The sequence below is a fragment of the Alosa alosa genome, chromosome 13, assembly GCF_017589495.1.
Source record: "Alosa alosa isolate M-15738 ecotype Scorff River chromosome 13, AALO_Geno_1.1, whole genome shotgun sequence".
NCBI classification, from domain to species: domain Eukaryota; kingdom Metazoa; phylum Chordata; class Actinopteri; order Clupeiformes; family Clupeidae; genus Alosa; species Alosa alosa.
This window is the reverse complement of record NC_063201.1, coordinates 32,035,261-32,053,027: the sequence shown is the minus strand read 5'-3', so window position 1 is coordinate 32,053,027 and position 17,767 is coordinate 32,035,261. Positions and strand designations below refer to the sequence as shown.

Below are 17,767 nucleotides of genomic sequence, written 5' to 3'. Positions count from 1 at the left end.
TTTTTGTTGTCCTGTTGTCCTGAAAACACAACACACTTCTGCTGCTCTTACATAACTTGCACCACTATGCCACTTGCTTACATAGGTCAAACAGAACTACCTCAGCCATTTATTGGCCTGACTTTGCATTATATTGACTGTCTATGCACAATTGCACAATTTCAACCCAATTTTGCTGCTCTTATTTCTTCATTGTATGTGCCTTCTTATTTACTTTTTATTGTTTACTTGAATGTTTGTCTGTGGACTTAATTGGTAAAATATGTCTTGTCTCCACCTATAGTGAGAAATAGTAATTTCAATCTGTATGTCTTGGCATGTGAAGAAATTGACAATAAAGCAGACTTTGACTTTGACTTTGACTTTGAAACAAACCAGAATGACAGTAACAAAATTTGCATTTTCCACCCTGCCAGATTATTTATCAATTTATGATAAATCCAACTTAAAGTTTGCGCAGTTGGATCGCAAATTCAACGAACCCAAAGGGATGGAAACCATATGAGATCTTCCAGTGAGACACCTGACGGTAGCTCTCTGAGAATATCCTTTCAGTGAGACAAGGTAAGCCTTGTCGCCCTGAGGGTCTGTTACAGACTGTTGACTGTGGCGCTTCTCATTTATTTTCTTTAGGCTGACGTAATGTGTAGCCGAACAGAATTGCTATTACAGTTCGACTTTTCAAGCGGCACTACGAGCAACAGCTATACAAATCATGGTTATGCTGATAAGCAAAGTGTTACGACGTGCTGCCTGTGACTTGCACTCAGTTACTTTCACAAACACACCTCATCCACAAGGGGGCACCAGCTTGCTTCTTTCACTTGGTAGCTACAGACTAGCTATGTAAAGCCATTAAGGAGCTGTAATGGAGGACTTGCTCATGGGACTACCAATGCCTTTGTGTTTTAGCCCTGGACCCTTTGTTGCATTACATGTAAATTCAATGACTGTTATAGCTGTGCTTCTTCTTCTTCTTATTCTTCCAAAATCGAGATTTAATGCGATTTAAACCACTGAACCATTTGACTTCATTCAAACACTCCTACAGAGGTCTTGTTACGGATAGGTGTGCTCTGTACGAATTAGTTCACTGCAAACACTGCAGTGCCGTGTATAAGTTCAACACGGCCACTACTCAAATGATGTACCACTTAACTCATTGAATGCCAAGCTGTTTTCGGAAGCTTTGTCCTAGAGTGCCAGCAATCTAGACCATTGTTGATGATGCATATTCTGTGTTATAGCTATGAACAATTACAATGGCTCGTTTAAAAGGTGAAACTTTAAGCTCTCAGTGGGTGCAAATAGTGTATTTCTACACGTCTCTGTTCCTGAGAAATCCCAAGCTAAACAGTGGCTAGTTTTAATCAAAATCACTGTTTTTGGAGATATGGAGAAATGGAGATATAACGTCTTTCATGAAATATGAAGTGTTGCCTGTAAACTTTCCGGGAAGTGATCAGCGAGACCTGGCGAGACTGCCACCTAGTGATAGACCCACGAAAATGGCCTGGTTTTGACCTGACGTGCATATGTCACTGATTCGACCCAAAGCGGCAACCGAGTTATGATAAAATGTCCAGATAAAATGTCCAGATTGTGCGTTTTCATGAGTTTTCGATCGTCATATATTTAATTTCCATTCATCACAGAGTTCCCAAAATCACATATAATGTGTGTTAGAGTGTCTAGTTTTTTAATTTTTTTTTTAAAAAAAGCTAAAAACGTAATATTACGTTTTTGGTACTAAACGCATGGGAAGGAAAAACGTAATATTACGTTTTTGGCACTCAATGAGTTAAACAAAGTGCATCCGACCCTGGTCAATGTCGGTGACGGTGCATCCAGCACTGTCTCAACCTAGCATCACCTCTGCGTTTGCACAGAGGAGCTGCGATGCACAACGAGCAGAGAAAATTACCCAAGGGTTCTGCAAGTTCATTGAGATGGATATGCTGCCCTTAAGTATTGTTGAGGATCAAGGTTTTCGAGACCTGATGCATTTATTGGAACCAGCATATCACTAGCCTGGATACCAGACTCTGTGACTTCGCAGACTGGTAGAAACTCACTACGAAGAACGGAAGCAGGAGCTGTTAAAGGAATTGAGCACAGCTGAGAGAGTTGCTCTGACGACAAACTGCTGGACCGCTGTAACAGCTGAGAGTTACATCACCATCACTTGCCATTACATCATGATGCCCGGCAAATGAACTCAGCGGTCCTGCACACAGAAAGTCTGCCAGGCCAGCAAACAGCTGACCACCTCGCTGAGAAAATGAATGGAGCTGTAGAGACTTGAAGACCGAGTTATTGCATGCGTTCATGACAACGCGGCCATTGTTGTTGCTGCCAACAGTCCCACCAGAGTGCTCTGGTTTGCACACACCCTCCAGTTGGCCATAAATGATGGATTTGCACTGTATCTATATCGGGTAATATCAGCAGCTAGTAAACTCGTTAGCCACTTTAATCACAGCACTGCAGCAACCAAAGCGCTGCAAAAGAAAAAGGAGCAAATGGCCTTGCAAGTCACCTGCTTATCCAGTCGTGTAAAACATGGTGGAACTCCGTGTGCGAGATGTTTGATCGGCTTGTGGAGCAGCGGTGGGCTGTTGCTGCTGTGCTGTCGGACCGAACCGTGACCAAGCTTCAAGATGCCAGGATCCTGGAGTTAAAGGATGAGTACTGGCAGCTCATGGAGGACACATAGCCTGTGCTATCAGCACTTAAATGTGCCACCACCGTTACGTCTGCAGAGAAAGACGTCTCCATCTCGAACACTTATCCCATCACCTTCGGCCTCATCAATATCCACCTCATAACCAAAAATAATTCAGTGGAAATGCATGGATTCCAGTTGCTGCTACTGGAAGAAACTGGAATCCATGCATTTCCACTGAATTATTTTTGGAATCTGATCCCTTATCATACCTGTTCATTCTTACTCGTTGCTCGACTTATCGTGACTAAATTCAAGATGGCTGCAAACGCTAAACTTTGTGAAGGTACTGTCTGTATAAATCGTCTTGTAAGTAAACTACCAGTGCTTTTTCAAAGTTCTCAATGTCTCGTTTTAAATGTCAGGGCCCTCGGAAGTCTACCAATGAAGTGTGGAGATACATTGAGCCTCGTAAATGGGTGTAAAACAGTGATTTATTTGCATGGCTAGCCCGATGCCAAAGCACCACTATTGAAAAAGCTGTTGGTAGCATCGGCTAACTAGCGCCAGATTTTGGAGTGCAGGGGACAAGCCGAGATGGGCTATGAGACATACGTTCACACTCGGTATCATGTTTCAATGCACTTTAGGTCAATATCACACCGGAATTCTCCTTTAATACTGAGCGGGAGAGCGGGAAACAGTGCACAACTAACTAATGACTAGTCTGAAGTCATTCACACTACAAATTGCCTCCAAAAAGATTTCAGGGTGTTATACAAGCTAGGACTGCCACTGTTTTCAATGTGAACAAGAACATCTAGTATTAATTACAGAAGATGCATAACTCGCGAGCGCACTTCACTCAAAGCAAGTTGTGTGCGCATCATCATTGTGAGGGAGGGTGCGCGAGCATTGCAGCAGCGCTTCCACAAAGCAATTTGTATTTGCACAACTTTTAAAAGCAGCACTGAGGTGTCGTGTTTGTGAACTTGAAGGCAGCTTTAAGTAAGACAAAGCAATGATCAGCTAGTTCATAGTACCACTTCCATTACGGACACTATCATCACTATTACCACTGGCACCTCCAGCTTTGTTGGGCAGAGGTTCGAAATAAGCATGGTATGCTTAGTGGACACTGTAGCAAAGACGCACCTCCATTCACAGACGCACCGTGACTATCACTGTCAATAGACGATCGATCGTATTCTCCAAAAGGCAGATATTCTCCTTTAGAATCAGAGTAGGTGAATAACAGACCCAAGACCCATCACACGTCTTTTTTTCAGTCACGATAGCCAGATGTCACTATGAAATGCGATTAATGAGCGAAGACAGTTGAAATCAGTCACAGCCGTGTAACTAAGTCTGTGCATATAATGTAAACAACCTAACTGTTGTGAAAATGTCATAGTCATAGTCTTAGTCAACAAAATTAACACTGATTTAGTAGTGTGTGAAATGAATGTCCCACACTGGGAAGCATTATAGTTAGATACTGCAGCTGAAGTTGAAGAAGAAAATGTCACCTGTTCCATTTTTTTAACAACCATTCCATTATTGATAAGTTCATTAAATGTCTATGTTAACATGTTCTATTAAAATAATATTATCTAACACTATGAGATTTACCAAAGAGACTGAGTCCTTCTTTCTCACCCGACTGGAGTTTATACACCGATGGATGCAACTCGGATTTGAAGATCTGAAGAACACTGACACAAATACACAAATGAATGATATATATATATATATATATATATATATATATATATATATATATATATATATATATGAATGTACAGTAAGAGTAGTTTAAGAGCTGGAAAGTGGAATGGTGTAATAGCACAAGTAGCAATCATAAAATAACTTACCTATATGTATCTCTATCGATGTAGACCATGTCATTTCTGAGAAAAAGAGACTTTTTTAATGAACAGGTAACAAACCATACTGTATTCATTACTGTGCAAAACATTTAGGTACTGACTGGTTGTCTGTTCCATGCTGTTATTGTCACCTAGCCTGGAAGCCAGCCCAAATTTAACACCGCCCAAAAAAGTTGAGGTCTGGAAAATCGGTCTAGACTTATTCCATTGTGAAGCAACTATTTCCGAACCAGAGCAGTTCAAACCGATTGCACCAATCAAATTGTTTGGGCGGGCTTTGTACAATGATTGATAGATGAGCAACAGTGCCTCGTCTTTCATGTCACCTGAGCTAACTTCAGTTGATTTTGTTTGCAACAAGCCTGTCGCTAGAAGCTAGACATTTAGATTTCTCTAGTTTCTCTATATTGACAGATATTGAAAAAAAGACGACCAGAAAACAGTGTTTAGGCATTTGTGGAGAAGAAGGATGGTTTGGGTGTTCTTCCTACAGGATTCACGGTCGGCTATTTTGTTGCACTGATTGGTTAGGGACCGTTTGGTATTTATGGAATGGACCACCGGAGGAAAATAGGGAGGGTCATGTCTTTTTATTCTTTGTTGAGGGGAGGGTCACCCAACTTTTTTTAGTCTAGGAGGGAGGGTCACCCAACATTTGTATTCATGAAAACAGCAAAATTTGGGCCGTCGCCCAGGGCCTCGCGTCTGATCTCACACCTGGCCAAAGATGACATTAAGCGTTTATTCTTCATTAACGCCTATAGCCTAAGCAAAAAGCTTAATGTAGCTTAGCCTAATGTCTTAAAACAACGATCAGTGATCACCAGATTTTTCTCATATTGTTCCTCATAATCACTAAGAACCTTCAAAAAATTTAGCATGAAGTCATATTAGGCCTATGAACTTTAGGCTATACCTGACGTGACGGCATGTTTCTTCAATCTCCTTCACTGACGCCTATAGAAAATTGCTTAACGTCCCCAAAACAACGATAAATTATCAAATTTCTCCCTCATATTGCTCCTCATAACCATCTATAAAAATCTAGCCCGAAGTTTTTTTCTTTTTGAGCACGTCCGAATCCCAAGACATGGGATTACATAGCCTACGCACCCAAGACATGGGATTACATAGCCTACGCACTGGACTACCTAATAATCACATAATAATAAGGGGATAGGGTACTGCACTTAAAACTTAAAAAGATTGACTTCCCGAACTTTGAAATTGTGATCAGTAACTGGCATCGGGTGAATGAAGCTTTTCTAAGTCGAATAGGCTATTATTTGCGCACCTCCATGTCACAGGAGAGACTAGTGGGCTCGCCCTTCTATGAAATGAAAAAGACGTAGGCTACCTGCAAGCTGGCCTATGATTTCATTGCTGAGTTTGCGGCAAAGTAAGCAAGAAGATGTTATTTTTTTGAGTCAGGATATGGTGAGTCAATTTTTTATTTATTTGTCCAATGTTAGCCTACAGACCAGTTTCCATAGTGCACATCTTATATAGTATATCAATAGCTTGAATGTCGTGTGTTTCTGCTCATTGACAAATAGCGTTCAGCACAATGATTCATGCCCAATTAATTCCCCCTGTTAAAGTGTTCAAACACTAGTTTGGTTTTGTGATGTAGCCTATGATACGGCTTATGGCCAAATATGTGACTCAGATAATGTTATAGGCCATACAATTTCCCCGCTTAAAGACAAGCTGGTGTAGCCTTTAGCCTGGGCTACTATTAAAATGCACCGTCAGTAGGCTACGTGTAAAGTAGGCTATCGCATGATTTCATTCACGTAAGTGAAAAGGGCCACGCACCCCTTTGCGACAGCCCTGCAGCTCCTCCTAAGACGGGGACAAAAGTTAAAATACAGTGCGTGATAAACCCGGAAAAAAGTTGACAGGAAGGCTATGTTTCGGTCCCGGTGATTATTTATGAAATTGTGCAAACGACAGCCTTTTCAAGGCATTTTAAGGAAGGAGTGGTAGCATGCAAATTGACCCAGAACAGAAGGCACTAATAAATTGAAGGGGCATGCATTTTTTCTCAATCACTTTGGAGGGTCATAGAAAAATTTCTTGCTGGCGAGGGAGGATCACCTCTTTTTTGACTAATGCTCACAAAACTCCTCCGGTAGCCCCTTAAATAAATAACGAACAGTCCCTTAGGTCAATCTAGGCATTTTACACCCTATTTTACACGCCCCATAATCACGTTCCAATGGAGCATTATTAGACTCAAATTCTGACTAGAATTGAGTATGACTACGTCAGGCTAGTTGTAACCAATGCAATCAATCATTATTGGGTGACTTTGTATCATTTGAATACCTGTGTGCACTCATCAAATCGTCTCCTCAGATTTTACTACTGACTAACACCATGTAAAGCGCCATGAGACATGTGTAATGTTTTGGCGCTCTATAAGTGAAATTAAATTGAAATTGAAATTTATTGCAGGCCTCCAAAACACTGTGGTGAACTACACACAAGTCATCATTGCCCTTGGACATTTTCAGCCGGATGGAAATTGGACTAATTTTATTTTTTACTTTCATTTATTTTATTTATTAATTTGTTTATTGTCCTTCTTGGTGTCACGGGTACGCTGGCGACTACGCCGCTCCGTCCGGCATCTATTGTCTTTGTTAGTCTATGTGTCAATGACAGTGTCTTATATGTGGAGCGCTTTGGGTTGCACTCTGTGCATGTAAAATGCACTATACAAATAAAACTGACTTGACTTGAACTAGTCAAACATCTGCATTGAGTTGGACTGTCTTATTATATCAGGGGATCTAAAATTGCATGTGGCTAATCCTGAAAACGGTTATTCCAAGGAATTAATTGCACTACTTTATACCTTCAACCTAACACAGCATGTACAGGGGCCAACTCTTGGCCATACCCTCGACCTTGTTATCACAAAGGGTCTCAATGTCCCTCCGATCCTTTCTGTCATGGTTTTGGGACTTTTTGGCAGCCTCTGGTGGTCATTTGTTTTAACACATGCTATGTTGCATATCTTTGTTAGCCTCAATTCTATGTTATTCATTTCAACCGTGTCCTGTTATCTCTGTCATGTGACCTGGCCATGTGGTATTTAAGCTCTGCTCCTGCCATGCCCTTTGCTTAGTCTTTGTTTGACATTGCTTTGTTATACTGCCTAGCCTTGCTACTGAACTCTGTTTCGCGTCACTCTGGTACTTTTGGACTTTTGGACTGTGTTTTGGATTATTCTCTTGGATTGCCCCTGTATGAATACTGTTTGGACTAAAACTCCACTTTGTGGAAGAACTGAACTTTGTTAAGGTACGGTTGCAAAGTTGCCTCTGTTTGGATTCTTCTCTCCTTTGTTGGATTTTGTGATCTCCTGTGTGTTTTGGAAAAGAAGCTTCATGTTGGAATAAAGAAGAGTTACAGTCTACATAGTCTCTGCACTTGAGTCAACCCATCTGCTGATAGCTCGTTAGGTAAAGAGTCAGTACTTGGATCCAGAGGCCCGGGTTCAACCCCCGAGCGTGACAGAAAGACTAAGCCATGAATGACTCAGCAGAGACTCCAGGAACTTCCCTCACGTATATGGAACGCCTACTGGCTACTCTGAACAGTTTTGGAGCCACCATGGACACACATGCTCAAACTCTCAATAGACAACAGGACATAGTTGGCAGGCACGATCAAATGCTAAGGGAGCTGCTGCAAGAAGTGCGGAGAATTGCTAACCCATCACCTCCACCGCCATCCCCAGCTCTGGTGGTTCCTGCACCCCTTCCAGGGTCTAACCTCGACTGCCAGCACCCCAAAGATATGACGGTAATCCAGGTGGGTGCCGAGGTTTCTTGACGCAATGTGATCTGACATTTGAATTACAGTCCTCAATGTATCCCTCTGACCGATCCCGAATAGCCTACTTGATAACCCTTGTGACTGACAACGGTTTGGCCTGGGCAACTGCTATCTGGGGCCAACAGGGTCCGATTTGCTCTGACTAAAAGGCTTTCAAGGAAGAAATGCTGCGCGTTTTCGACCAGACAGTGGTGGGACAAGAAGCGGCCAAACAGCTCCTCCAACTTCGTCAGGGGCATAGCAGTGTAGCGGATTATGCCATCACCTTCGGGACCTTGGCAGCTGAGTGTGGGTGGAATCAGGAGGCCCTCATATCGGTGTTCCATCATGGGTTGTCGGATACGCTAAAGGATGGACTGGCTTCTGCGGGTCCTCACAAGGAGTTTGAGGCTCTGGTTTCTCAGGCCATTCAGCTTGATAACCGACTGTGTGAGCGCCGCCGGGACCAAGGTCCACCCCGGTGGTCCATTGAAGCTCCAACCTCATCCAGGTACCTGAGCTCTACACCTCTCAAGGATCCTGAGCCCATGCAGATTGGAGGGGCCCGTTTACCTCAGTCAGAACGAGATCGCCGCAGAAGGGAGAGATATTGCCTTTATTGTGGTAAGCCGGACCACTTCCGAGCCTCTTGTCCTGAGCTTCTGGGAAAAGGCCAGCCCCCTCAAAGCATGGGAGGGCTATGACGGGGGCAACTTTCTCTTCTGACTCCCCGGGTGCGGGAGTATTCCTTCCTGTTTCTCTGTTGTGGGGAGAGCAGCGACACAACTTTCAGGCTTTTATTGATTCAGGTGCTGCCGGAAATTTTATGGATATTAACTTGGCTCAACGATTACAGGTGCCCCAGGATGCTGTTAATCCACCTCTCTCTGTTACTGCTCTTGATGGTCGTTCATTGGGAAATGTGACTAGCCACAGCTCCTTTGTGTCTTCAAGCGGACAACCATCGGGAGGAAATCACTCTTCACCTGATAGATTCACCTGAGTTTCCCGTAGTTCTTGGCTTCCCCTGGTTGAATCGTCACAATCCACAGATCGATTAGTCTACTGAACAGTCCTTGAGTGGGGTCCCACGTGCCATGTTACTTGTCTCTTGTCAAGTCCAGGCCTTTCACTTACTAAACCTGTTGATGTGTCTGAGTTGTCTCAAGTCCCTGAAGAGTATTTGGACCTGAATTAGGTTTTTAGCAAGACAAGGGCAGCTACGCTGCCTCCTCATAGACCCTATGACTGTAGCATTGAGCTATTCCCTGGTACTAGTCCACCTCGTGGACGGATCTTCTCTCTGTCTTTGCCTGAACGTGAAGCTATGGACAAATACATTAAAGAAGCCCTGGCCACTGGATTTATTCGCATCTCCAGCTGGTGCCGGATTCTTTTTTGTGGGAAAGAAGGATGGTGGATTGAGGCCTTGCATAGACTATCGTGGCTTGAATAACATCACAGTCCGCAATCGCTACCCTCTTCCACTAATGTCCACTGCTTTTGATTTACTCCAAGGTGCCACTGTCTTCACAAAGCTCGACCTCAGAAATGCTTACCACCTCATTTGCATTCGACAGGGTGACTAGCATACCTGTCAACACTCCCGTTTTTCCCGGGTTTCTCCCGTATTTCAAGGTCATCTCCCAGCACCCTCCCGTTTTGTTATTTCTCCCGGAAAACTCCCGAAATTTGCATGGCCATCAAACTTCATTTTAAAATCATTGATCCATTCAGGTTGCCAGATTGTGTATGAAATACACCCTACACATACACGGTCACTTTCAATTTCAACCGTTTTGTCATAGGCTAAAACCTGGCAACCCAAAACCCAAATAAGGAAGCGGGTGCCGACTGCGCAGCCTGAGTCTCGTCGTAAGCAAGCAGGCTAGTTGAATAGCCTACTCCAGAACTAGCTGTTGTTAAATTGTTGGGAATTTAATTGATTAACACATAAACTGTTATTGAGTGTTGTTGATACACTGAACTTGTGCCCTCGGAACCAAATCTGACAGCAAGCAGCTTTGGAGTTTTGGAAGTAGGCTGCAGGCAGGCAGCTGGTGGATACATACCTGGCATGCGTAAGGTAAATGGTAAGGTAAAAGCAACGACCGAAATGCAGTGTTGAAACACGTGTATGAAACGTATTAAATATGCAAACACAGATCCAGCATGTACGTCAAGCCGTTCTGGTGATATAATGCTGAATGCATGAGATATGGCTGGGACTTTTATTTGGACACACAGGAAACACTTTAACAGGATGTGTAGTTCAGGTAGAGCTAGATTGTATGCTTAGAGGCTGAGACAGTTGAATTCCTCACAGGTGACACCTGTGCCAGTGTTCTGATTAGCCTGGGAACTGCTCTGAGAACTACTTAACGAGCGCAGCTGGCTCTATTATGACATCACAGCCCCTATTCAAGTCTATGGGGGAAAAATACACTTTTAACCCTCTATACCCCAGTGGAATTCTACAACAATGCCCCAGATTCCTGGGAATTCTAAGAGAAAAGGGCAATTTGAGAAACATTTCAAATAACCAAGAATAACTAAAAATCTAATGAAAAGTGTCAATTGTAAGTTTCTTTCAGTTTAAAGATTAGAAATTGCTCTTTCAAATGATATATGATCCATTAAAAATTATATATTCATGTTTCCCATAGACAGCCATAGGCCTACTCACTTACAGTCTCAACGTTTTTCACTAACAAAAAGTTATAAATATGGTTCACATATTTCTGTATTAGAAGCTGGGAAACAAGATACTATATGAGTACTGATTTCATTGAAATAGACTGGCATATCTTGCACTTATGTGGGATTTAGCTGGACAGTGAGCCTTACAGCTAAAAAATGATGAGTAAATGAACTAACGTAGGCCATGAAGCATAGCGCATGAAATCGTGACTCATTTGATAAGCATGTCACCAACAACAGGGACTGTTAATCCTGACATGGATTTACGTTTTGTTTTATATGCACATCATGTTATATAATTTATCTAAACTTGATCAGTTGATGATAATGAACCTGTTGCACTCGTTCACTAACCTTCAACCTATCCTGTGCTAACATTACGAGTCTCAGACTAACGTTAACGTTACATCAGTGAAGGTAGCAAATTAGCAGGCTTTTTTGTAATCACGAAGATGACGAGACATTGGCCTACTTGTATACAAATACATTTTCCTGACATCCATAAGCAGAAAACACAACGGTGGTTCCCGCTTTGGTTATTAGTCAACAAAAACTCATTTAGAGAGACATACATAAGTAGTAGTTTGCAATAACTATCTGTAAGTGGGATAATGTTAGCTTTACTGTACATGCCAGAAAGGGGTAATGTTAATGTTATGTGTTAAGATATAACTGCAAATAAACCTGGCATGGGTTTATCATAAACTTTATTGTTAATTAGGCAATGACCCATCATTGAATTATGCCTATATTTTGCTGGTGCTAGCTAAACTCAAACTGACTTTCACAGTGACAGCCATACGATTTTTTTTTATGCCAGAGAGGCAGCTAAGTCAGTCATGACAAACAGGAGGATGCTAACGTTAAATTTATTACACTTTCATGTTTTTATTTTGTCATTTTCTTACATCAATATGATCGTCACTTACATCAAAACATGGTGGATGCACATCAATACCATCTCATCTAATGAGAAAAGACGCGGACGCTTGTTAGAAGCCATAACTCCAGAGGCACCGTAAGTCCTCAGCCGGTCAGTCAACAGGCTAAACTCAAAAATACCGGAGAAATGTCAATAGCGACCTAGCCATTTAAGTGTGTCAAAATAAAAGTCTGGTGTTTATTTATCCACTAACGCTGTATTATTTCATGTATTATACTGTAGCAGATGTCTCTTTAAGAATTACGGCCGGCCGCGGCCGTTACAGGAGAATACAGAACGGCCGTCGACGGCCGCTACGGGGTATAGAGGGTTCATTACAAATATCTCAAAAAGTATAAACTTCTCAAAAATGAAAAACGGATAGGACGGTAAAGCCTTGGAAGATCTACGGAACGGTGTTTGAACCAAATTTGTATGTTAAGCGGTTAGGGCTGAATAGCGCGCACAAAAAGGTAAAAAGAAAAATAATAATAATAAGAAGAAGTCTCCGGATTTCAATAGAGGGGATGCATCCCCTCTAATAAAGAAGAGTTACAGTCTACATAGTCTCTGCACTTGAGTCAACCCATCTGCTGATAGCTCATTAGGTATAGAGTCAGTACTTGGATCCAGAGGCCCGGGTTCAATCCCTGAGTGTGACACTTTCTATAAGCATAAGTATACTCTTTTGATCCCGTGAGGGAAATTTGGTCTCTGCATTTAGTGAGGTGATGCGCACACTAATCCCGACGCAGTGAGCTGCCTGCTATGAGGGGTTAGGTGCCTTGCTCAAGGGCACTTCCGCCATTCCTACTGGTCGGGGATCGAACCGGCAACCCTCCGGTTACAAGGCCGAAGCCCTAACCAGTAGGCCATGACTGCCCCGTGTGTGTTCTGTGTGTTCTTTAATGTGTCTATGTCCCCACACACTCAGAACAGATCTATAATTGTAAAAAGGAGAATCATAAATGAACACACAAGTGCTCTCTTTGAGCAAGCACTCTCACAGACATCTAGTGAACTGTCAGAATCAGTAAATGATCTACTAGATCATTTTAATTCAAAAATGGCAAATATTATGAATGATATTGCTCCATTAAAAGACAGCTAAAGACAAACAGAAAGCATTAACGCAAGGCTTTGTCGGGTATTCAGCCCCGAATGTTTAACCCTTAGAACCCGATTGACGCAAAGTGCGTCAAAAAACACACCTTTTCTTCCTGTTACATTGCTCCGGAACCGTTCATCGCAGCGAGATGAAACCAAAGATTGTTAAGGCGGAGCAAGATATTTCATCAGGAGCCACTTCCGGGAACCCGGATCGCACGAGGGGGGGTCAAAATCCCCCTTTATGCAGAGCAGAGGCAGCGACTGCTCCATTGAAGTCTATGGGCATAGCTCAGAATTTTACCACATATGCTAAGGTCTTGGTTCTATAGAGTTAGGAATGTGAATTTCGGCACGCGTTTTCATGATCCTCAAACCCTTCTGAACATTTCAGGTACATTTTTAGCATTTTTGAGCATTCCAGTCTGGAGAAAATCGACTTCAGGTGTGCGCCGGTTATTTATGCCGCTGCTGTTGGCCGGTTGCAACGTATGCTCATCAATACGTCATCGACACGCCTCTTTATGCAGGCAGGATTCGATCCCCATTTCGCGCCCATAGACATGAACTACGACGAAGTATCTTGCTCCGACTTAACAATCTTTGATGAAAAATCATGAAATTAAATCAAATTGCATCATATTTACAGCCTATACTTCTCTGCGTTCACCTGCGCACCCATCACTCTCGTTTGAATTACTCGCGGACCCGTGATCGGATAGATAAGCCACGCATGTCAGATGAAAGAGGACACCGAGCTATCATTTGATACCAAGTACATCCTTCTGGGTTATAAAACAGACGAAGTGACAACAAAATAATAACTTCATATAGCTGGACTTACCCCACGTTTTTGTCTGTTTTTGTGGCAAAGCATGTTTATAATCCAGTTTTGAGATCCTAGCAAATTCCTACATGGCATCCAATTCAAGGCTCACATTGCATTCCAATTTGTTCAACAAAAAAACACCTTTTTTGCCTTTACTTTGTTTATGGCAATGCAGTATAAAGTTGACAATCATTATGAGTGCATACACACGAGCTAACACGCAAACTTCGGGTCAAGTCAGGTCAGATCAGTTCGTGTCACAGATATGGAGCGCAGAAAGGTCATTTTTCATCAGTAAATAAAAAATGGCATTTATTTCCGTAAATCACACACCACATATTTCTGTAAATTACTCAGCCACAGAGCATCCCTCCAACATGGTATTTATATTGCCTGATTCAGGACAGTCTGCCCTACACACAAATGAAATGCATGTAGAGCTATGAGCTTGCTGTGGTGAGATACATGACAAAATATAAGAATTTTTATAATACGCTTTTTGTATTTTAATTCTTTAAAAATCAAAATAAATCAATGTCAGTACTAACAAATGGCAGATCTGGATAGCCTAGACTTTATATATAATATGTGTGTGTGGCACTTACAATGACCAGAATAAATCCTTATGAATAAAGGTAGTGAAAATGCCCTAAAAACAGCTTAGGGTTCTAAGGGTTAAAATGTATATAGCCCTGAATATCATTTTAAAAGTAGTCTGACAAAGCTTATTGTTTTTTGACACAGCTAAACACTGGTACCTCATAGAACGTCTATAACATAGCCTAGGTGGTTGCAACTCACAAAAGTAAAGCAGATAGAAAGAACTCACGCAAATCTAGCCTACAACACGCAGACAGCTTTATGTGCAGGGGAGAGAGCGCACGAGCGCACTGTGCTTTATGATTGTTGCCTTCTGATGGTATCTTCACTGAACTGCATTAGGTGACACAAATGGTATTGCCTTTATCTTATAACTCCTTGTCTGAGCGACTACCAGGCCTATGGTTTTTAGAAGCCAGATGTTCCCTGACAAAGACATTCGAAAATTAAGAATGTTTATTGACTTGAAAAATACACTAATTTTTGCAAACTCCCTTCATTCAACCCTTGAAGACATCGCGGTCTGGTGCGCTATGGAGATCGTTTCTCGTACCATTTAATTTCTCAGAATTTAAGTCTACTAGTCCTACAATAACGTCGTAACGTAACAAATACATCTTTTATTTTTTGTTGATCAACCACAAAGAGTGGCATAGGCCTACTGTGCAGCACACACTAATCCCGGCGCAGTGCGCTGCCTGCATCAACAGCGGCGCTCGGGGAGCAGTGAGGTTAGGTGCCTTGCTCAAGGGCACTTCAGCCGTGCCTACTGGTCGGGATTCGAACCGGCAACCCTCCGGTTACAGGTCCGAAGTGCTAAGCAGTAGGCCACGGCTGCCCAAAATAAATCTATATAAATATATAAATCCTGCGCTAACAGTAATCCTCCTACCCCCCGCTACCACAGCTGTGGATAGTGTGGCATGCTCACGCTTTATGTCTCCTTCTTGCAAACTAGGCCTATAGCCCAACCATTTACGTCTTCAAAAAATAACAACTTGCCAGATATGCCTTCATATCTTTGGGCTTCATTCAGCATTTTGTTCGTCCACTGGAAATGACTACATTTGCTGCCTGCTGCATCCTTTCTGTTTGTATTGTTTAGAAAATGTTTGACGTCTTGAGTTAATGCATTAAACATTGTTTGCTGGTAACCAGCCACAAATAGCCTACAGATTCTTGCATGCGTACATTCTCTATTCTCTCCAAAATGTGCCCGTTCTATAGGCTGGCCAAGTGCGTAATTCAGATGTATTTGTTTATTGCACAGAAAAATAAAAATAACCTGTCAAGCAGTCAATTGACTACATTGCAGTCAATAAGTAGCGCAAATTACGAAACCAAAACGTGGGTCATAGTTGTCTAAGCCTCTGCTGTGAGGCCAAACCCATGAACAAAGACGCATTGATATCTGCAATAGTTTTTTTTGGCTTAAACAAGCTCACAACCCGAGCGAGTCATAGCACTGAAGGGAGAGGCAACTGGCATGTGATCTCCCCCGCGGGCCAATGGATGTACAAGTTTTCTCCTGTGCCTACGATATTTAATCCAGTGTTTTGTCAAGTTGCAAAATGCTATTCGTTTTAACGAATTTTTATGATAGTATGAAGTACTTTTTGTATAGGGTACTATCTTAATTGCTTTATACTCAATACTTGACCAATGGCTATTGCATCTGTCTATTGAAAGTCAGAATGTGGCATGTGATCTACTGTGTAGGCTTCATAAAATAAAATAAACAGATTGCTAATGGCCTACAAGCTGATCTGGGGTGCGTTTCCCGTACAACTAACGGAGGTTAGCTTTTTACTAACAAGATGCATCGTTCAACTAACCAACATGTAAGTTACGACTGTTTCCCAAAACTGTCGTACTGACATAGTACTGTAAGTTTGGACCATGATAGTTTCCAAACTTCAGTAGTCTGGACTAAGGTGGTTAATGACGTTTAATAGCACGTGAATGGGCACCTGCACATACTTCTGTGGCGCATTGCGTTAAGGCCGGCAGATGACAGCCGCCGTTGCACAGCAGTTACCAGTCCCCTGTCCAAGAGTTTGAATCTGGATTAAGATTTTCACAACAATATTGACATCGTTGTTTACCTAAGTTTATCTTTTGTGCAGATCATATTATCAAAATCAGAATCAGCCTTCTTGGCTTGGTTTGCGTAAACTAACAAGGACCCCCCCTCCATGAAAATCAAAGGCTACTGTACATATTCTCAGCTGACTCGTCAAAAAGTGCGCACCACCTTATTATTATCTGCAGGTGTGTGACTTTTCCTTACGTGCACATGGCTGCAAATTGACTTTTAATTTATGTATTTTCTGCCTTGGGCATTTTAAAATATGGATGTATGGTGGTTAGAAGTGTAAATATCAATTAGAAACCTAAATATATTTATAATTATTAATTTGCAAACAAATAACTGGCGTCAGTGATGTCTTTGACATGAAGATCCCTGGAACTATGCTTCTACTAGCATTCTACCACAGGTCGAGAGGTGTAGTTGTAACTACACAACTTTACGATAGTGGTTGCGAACGTTCGTTGCTACTATGGTTTTGGGAAACACTAACGTAGTGTAACCATGCATTGGACTATGTAAGTTCCAAATATGAATGTAATTCTGCGGCATAAAGCAGATGTATTTGTTTATTGTACAGGCAAATTCATTTACGAAACCAAAACGTGGGTCATAGTTGTCTAAGCCTCTATGGCGCAGCCTGTTAAAAACGTCGCAGAAGCCTACCCAAGGCTACAGATTAATTCTGAACAGGTATTTCTCTACTGGCTCAATTATCACACCACTGTTTTGATTTGCGTAGTGACGTTAACCCAACACTGACAATAATGTAGACAGCAAATTTCGATTTCCGTTACCACCGTGTAGTCAAGCCTTAAGCCATACCCAAGGAGCCTAAATCGAGGTAAATCGAGCTTTTTCAGAAGGGGCGGCAGGCAGAGCGATGTACAGTGGCAGGGCGACGCACAGTGGCTGAAAGTGGTACTAAAGCTTCACGCCTCATAATGCGCGACTGAAGTGGCCATTTGAAAGCGATGCCCACTGTAGCTATGCCGATGACACCCAACTTTACTTAGCTTTATCGCCTACTGACTATGGTCCCCTTGAATCTCTTTGTCAGTGTATCGACAAGATCAACAAACTGGATGTCTCAAAATTTTCTTCAGTTGAACAAAGAAAAACAGAAGTAATTATATTT

General features: G+C 42.1%; 1 protein-coding gene across 10 annotated transcripts in view; it reads right to left on the bottom strand.

The window, feature by feature from the left end:
- The window catches only part of msh5 (mutS homolog 5), a 90,626-nt gene that overhangs the window by 39,226 nt on the left and 33,633 nt on the right, over window positions 1–17,767 (bottom strand). For 9 of the 10 annotated variants that reach the window (XM_048261801.1, XM_048261808.1, XM_048261807.1 and 6 more), the window contains 2 exons: window positions 4,540–4,575; window positions 4,298–4,380 (listed from right to left, as the gene is read on the bottom strand). In XM_048261801.1, the coding sequence (XP_048117758.1) occupies window positions 4,298–4,380; window positions 4,540–4,575 (119 nt within the window). The remainder of the gene's footprint in view (window positions 1–4,297; window positions 4,381–4,539; window positions 4,576–17,767) is intronic. The other variant, XM_048261802.1, reaches the window with a different exon arrangement.